The 6177-nt window shown below is 30.0% G+C and overlaps 1 protein-coding gene across 2 annotated transcripts; it reads right to left on the bottom strand.

Annotated features, from left to right (window-relative positions):
* Positions 1-4344: 4344 nt before the first annotated feature.
* Positions 4345-5482, bottom strand: LOC111683038. 2 transcript variants are annotated; one of them, XR_006940270.1, is made up of 3 exons: positions 5199-5482; positions 4644-5118; positions 4345-4548 (listed from the first exon to the last, which is right to left on the bottom strand). XR_006940270.1 is itself a non-coding variant. In XM_023445070.2 (2 exons), exons 1-2 carry the CDS (start codon positions 5281-5283, stop codon positions 4772-4774), a joined length of 432 nt encoding a protein of 143 aa, XP_023300838.2. In that variant the 5' UTR covers positions 5284-5482; the 3' UTR covers positions 4558-4771. The 2 variants fall into 2 exon arrangements, 1 of the variants encoding a protein (XP_023300838.2); XM_023445070.2 differs by lacking the exon at positions 4345-4548 and having other exon boundaries at positions 4558-5118.
* Positions 5483-6177: the final 695 nt, after the last annotated feature.

Here is a 6177-nt window from a genome sequence, read left to right as displayed (position 1 = left end):
TCTAGTTCAGTTCTATTTCAGTTCTAGTTCAGTTATAGTTCAGTTATAGTTCAGTTATAGTTCAGTTCTATTTCAGTTCTAGTTCAGTTCTAGTTCAGTTATAGTTCAGATTTAGTTCAGTTCTATTTCAGTTCTAGTTCAGTTCTAGTTCAGTTCTAGTTCAGTTCTAGTTCAGTTCTAGTTCAGTTCTCGTTTACTTCAAGTTCAGTTCTAGTTCAGTTCTAGTTGAGTTCTAGTTCAGTTCTAATTCAGTTCTAATTCAGTTCAGCATATTCTCAAACTTTAGTAATATTTGTAGCCTTTGGTTTTATGTTTTTGACATTAACACTATTAGTCGAAATTGCAAAATCGATTCCTGTGTCAACTTTATAAATTTTGTAAAATGTTCCGGTTTAATTTAGCTCATGTACTCTTTAAAGCAAATAATCTGAAAAACACTTACCTTAAATTTTTGGATCAAATATGGAATCCTCCTTCACTCAGGTATATGGTGTACATTTAAGTGTGTTGTGCTTAGATCTTTTCATTGTAATGCCTAAAAATGTTTAGAGTTCATATTTTTTAATATTTTTATTTAGTTTTTCATTAATAAATCATTAAAACTTTAGTGCAACAATACATAGTTGACTATTATTGAACTTTAATTTAAATTTACAGTATTATTTTTAATTTCTAATAACAACAACAAGAAACAAATGTATTTATGCTAATTCACTAGATCCCAACTTTTACATACATATGTATGTACATTCATAAAGCTACAAACATATATACTACGTACTTTGTGTAGCTCTTGCTCTTATAACAAAAACAAATAATATACCACTTGCAATCTCCCCTGTTGCATTCTTTTCTTCACGCGCAAAGAACAACCGAACAAAAGTAATACAGCAACCGGCTGCGGCTTTTTGCTAACTTTAAAACACTTTTTCTAATAACTTTTTTTTAATTTAAATTTGTTTAGGAATATTTTTACACAAAACTATTTAGCAATATTTTATTAATAATTTCAAATAAATTAAACATTATCGTTTTTTAAAACATTAGATTAAATTTAATATGACAATAGAATACAAAACAACCAAACACTTTAAAAATTTATTGAAAACTAAAGAAGAATACAAATCACAAAAGGAATGTTAGTATTTGTTGTTGTTATTGTTATTATTATTAACACTGAAAAGTAAAAGTGATGACCAATGATATGGAGTTAGTTTTAAAAAGTACTTTTAAAGGGTTTAGGAAAGGGGGAGTTAAGCAAATATCAGCCTATTACCCTCACATACTAAAGCAAAAAGTACATTTTAAAATTTGTTCATCACTGCTGGCACAAAACATTGCTCTAATAATAACAACAACAACACTTTAACTATTCACTCTTCTTTTAGTTATTTGCCTTCTTCTTTAGTTGTCTGGAATTTTTTTAAAATGTGTAAAATTTGGAAAAGAAATTCATGCAATTATTACGCAGAGGCCGGTCGCTGTTTTTCTTTTGTTTTGCCATTCGTTGTGTGAACCAAAAATTTGTTGTCATGAAGAGGAGGGTGCTGGTGGTTATATAAGTAAAAAAATGCATTAGTTGTTGTTATTGTTATTAGTGTTGTTTTGAATCGAAATGTAAATATGTTTGCAAGAGGAGTAAATAAATATGTATGAACATCTGTACATACATATGTATGCAACGAGTATGAGGTGTTGTGTTTTCTTCTTTAGTTTTCTAGAAATTTTTAAAGTGTTCGGTTGTTTTGTGTTCTATTGTCGAATTAATATTAATCTAATGTTTAAAATAAAAGTGAATGTTTTAATTTTTTTTACATAAAATTATTAATAAAATGTTGCTTAATAGTTTGGTGTAAAATTTGTTTAAAAGAAAGTTAAATAATTAAGTTAAAAAAGTGTTTAAAATTTGGCAAAATTGTAATGCCGCAGCCGGTTTTGCTGTTTTTCTTTTATTTGGTTGTTTTTTGCGTGAGAAGAAAAGAGTGCAACAAGGAGAGGAGACTACGATTTGCATGTTAGTTGTTTTTGTTATTAGAGCAAGTGTTTGTTTTTAATGTTTAATTGAGAAGGTTATTAAAATACAAAGTGGTAAAATAGTAAAGTTGTATATTTATGTATATATGTATGTAAAAGCTGTGGGTTAGAAAATATTTGGTCGTTGTTGTTGTTATTACAAAAAATAATAAGAGTAAGCTGTTATTGGATTAAAGATGATTTATAATTGTAAATAAAATGATCAAAAAATATAAAATTTAATGGCAAAAATGTTTGGCCAATACAATATCAAGTCCATAATAAAGTTAACAGTATTCAGTACATCCTATACTTGAGTGCAGTTGGAATCTATGGATAATTGACCTACGAATTGAAGGTAAGTGTTTTTTTGAATATTATTTTCATTAATAACTAAGTACATGAGCTAAGCGAAACTGGAACATTATCTTCTTCTTATTCTTCTGCATATACCTATAAAAGAGTAGCGTTACTGACTGACTGATTCACCATCGTACAGCCCAAACGGCTGAAACTAAAATCAAACAAGAAATTTTGACAGTAGACATTTTGATAGTTTCTGCTTATGTAGATCCACTATGGAGGGATTTTTAGACATTTGCACATTTAGGGGTAAAAAGGGGGAAAAACGGGTAAAACAGATTTTCATAATTATCCTACATAATATTAGTGATACAAGAAAAATTTTAAATGCACCTGTATCTACTCTTAAAATGAGAGTCTGGTACTTTTTTGAAATTCGTACTTTTAAGGGGTAAAAATGTGTAACAAAGGTGATTTTGGTACCATTTTCAGCCCTTTATAACTTAACATAACATAATTAACATAATTAAATTTTCTAAATATTTTGGATATATCTCTCAAAATTATGAGACACCTGTTCGTACTTATTTAAAATTTAGTCCTTTTTGGGTGTAAAAGGGAGAAAACTGTATTTATGGTACTTTTTTTTAGCACATTAAGAAAACTTTTTCAGTTTATTGAATTATTCCTATTAAATTACGGACTAACTCTGTAATATTTATTGTAATAAAATGTTTGCTTTTTCACTGGGGAAAAAAGTACCAAAAAGAAAAAAACAGGAAATTTAATTCTATTCATTATTGTTTGGTACTTTTTGAAAGCACTATTTTTCTGGAACAAATGAATGCAGATTTGAAGCGTTTGAGATTTTTCTGTGATATTTTGTAAACTTAATTCTCGAAAAAGTATATTTCTAAGCAAAAAGGGGAAAATTGTACTTTTTTATTAGTACTTTCCACTTAGGTAAAATTTATTTCATTTTTGGAACTTTTTCTTCCTTCAAATGATACTCTTTGTACGTTCTTTAATATGAACTCAAAACACATTAGAGCTGAACTAGAACAATCAGAGCTGAACTAAAACTAAACTTGAACTGAACTAGTACGCAACTAGAACTGAACTAGAAATGAATTAGAACTGAACTAGAACTGAACTAGAACTGAACTAGAACTGAACTAGAACTGAACTAGAACTGAACTAGAACTGAACTAGAACTGAACTAGAACTGAACTAGAACTGAACTAGAACTGAACCAGAACTGAACTAGAACTGAACTAGAATCTGTTATAGTACAGTTCTATACTATAACAGAACTAGAACTAATCAGAACTAAACTAGAACTGAATTAGAATTGAGCAACTCCCTTAAATTTTGTAGAATGATTTTTGTTTTAACTGGTAGGGTCAATTATAACCGATATTCGTCAAATTTTCTACAACGATTTTAGTTTACACTGATCTTATTTATGTGGAATTCTATCGATCTATTGCTTATTTAAGCATTGAACGTTAAAGTAATTTTCTGAGGGGAACTATTTATATATGGGAGGCAGGCTCAATTATGTATCGATACTCATGGAATTTGGTATTGAAATTTTGACTCTTAAAAGACTTGTTCATATCGAATTTCATCGAGGGTGCAAAACTTAACGATGATATTAAGTTTTCTATATCGCTATAGATGCTTCCTTATATGCGATAAAGTCATTTTCTGAGAGGACCTTTAATGGGGTGTAGGGACGATTATGGGCCAATAGTGCTTACTTTTGTTGAATATTATCGCTATAGATACTTCATTTAGCCAGTTATGAGCCTTATGTCATTTTCTGATCGGAACATATATATAATGTGTAGTCGAAAGCGTTGACCGATATTGTCCATTTTCAGTACCAAAGCTAGAAGCTACAGCAATATAAAACAAGTATGAAAGTAGTCTGGCTAAGCCGACCATATGATACCCTACACATATCAGTATCAGTACACAAAAATGATAATTATTTTTTAAAAATAAAGCATTAAAGTTGTTTTTTCACTTTATTCCGGAATATTTTACTAGACGAAATAAGAGATTTTCTACAAGAGAGCTCATATTGGAGTAGGGGTAAATAAAGGCCTTACTCTATAAATGTTGGTAGATGAATTTACGTCTACTTCAAAGTGAATTTTGACCTTCAAATCGTTTTCTGAAGGGGAGTTTGTACAGGGGGCTAGGGTGTGATTACCCCAAATTTCTCTATGGAAGTAAGAACAAAAAATTTTATTAAATTTTATTCAAAGTCTTTTATACACAATTTAAAGACATGCTTTTAATTTAGCATAAATACATACATACAAATATCGTTTATAATTATTTTGTGAGCACAACTTAAGAACTACGGGTACCTAATATTCGTTTTTATTTTTTTTCTATTAAATATTCTGTAACTTTGGCCTGCTTAATCGTATTTATTATGAAATTAACCCGATGTTGTTGTAGCATCAACATCAGCTGTAGTAGTGGACTCGGGAGCTGGTGCAGGTGCTGGCTTGGGAGGAGCACCAACATAAATTTGTTTGCGAATAACAAAAGGTGGTTGTACACTGCCAGCTAGGCTGCCAACTTGACTCTTAACACCACCTAAAGTGCTTTGCAAGGAATTCAAAGCATTTTGTTTAAGAGCTGTTTTTTGTTGGACCAAAGAACCGACCAAAGCTTGAACTTGTTGTAATTTGCCAGCAATGGCAGATTGTACACCTTGTAATAAAGCAGAAGGATCAAAAGCGGGTGCAGCAGGAGCAGAGGCAGCAGCAGCTGGTGGGGCACCTTGAATTATAATTTTATAGTAAATTTATTTATTTTATCATTTTTTTTTTTTTTTTTTTTTGAAAAACACACAAACACACCTTTATGTATAGTGACCACTTTAAAAGCCTGGGTTTGTTGCATCAAAGCCACAGCTACACACAAAACAAATACAAATTTCATCATATTGTCTTAATTAATTCTTGTTTTACTTCTTTTTTTTATATAAAAAAATATTTAATTGAAAAATCCTTTTTTTAATAATTATTTATTTTATAAATATTTTAATTAATCCAATGGCGTTGTTTTGTTAATTTATTTTTCCCAGGCACACCTCTGTTTCGCTTGAAAGTCTTTTCTATACTCCCGCTTAATTTTTAAATCAAACGTAGTTTAAAGCATTTAAAAGCTTTTTTATATAAATAATCATTAATTTATTTGTTCTAAACACATAGTCCAATGGACGGACGTATGTATGAATATACATACGTTCTGGCCAGAATAGAAGACGTCCATAATTGTGTGTTAATACTTCTATGTTTTCTAAATGTCTCCGTAAATTAATATTGTGACTACAAAAAAAGAAGATTCATTTTTTTTGAAAACTATTAATAAAACATATCAGCTGCTCATCATCAACGCCAAAATTAAATTTATTTTATTCTTGTTGTTGATCGCAAATTTATTGGTTGTGTGAAAAAGTTATTTCATGTTGTTGTACGAAGACTAGGTAGAACTAATTCTCATAATAGAAATATACATAAGTTAAAAGGAATTGAGATTAAAAACATGTCTGTATAGAGAAGTGAAGAATTGGAGATAGTATTAGCAGTTTTCCTGGACCAGATGTCATACCGGCACTGGTCCTGAAGCAGTGCTCTTCGACGCTAGCTCCTCCATTAGCTAATATTTTCAGAATTCTATAGCATGCCGGTAAACTTATTGCATGTTGGAAGATTGCTAATGTAACGCCAATTCCTAAAAAGGGAGATGCTAATAATCCTAAAAATTACCGTGCCAGATAAATGGTGTCATTCTATTCAGCATTTTGGCGAAAGTAAAGTGGTGGCTTTAGATATT

This window comes from Lucilia cuprina, chromosome 3 (genome assembly GCF_022045245.1).
Source record: "Lucilia cuprina isolate Lc7/37 chromosome 3, ASM2204524v1, whole genome shotgun sequence".
Taxonomy (NCBI): Eukaryota; Metazoa; Arthropoda; class Insecta; order Diptera; family Calliphoridae; genus Lucilia; species Lucilia cuprina.
Note: the sequence above shows the minus strand (reverse complement) of the source record. Positions and strands in the feature narration are given on the sequence as shown.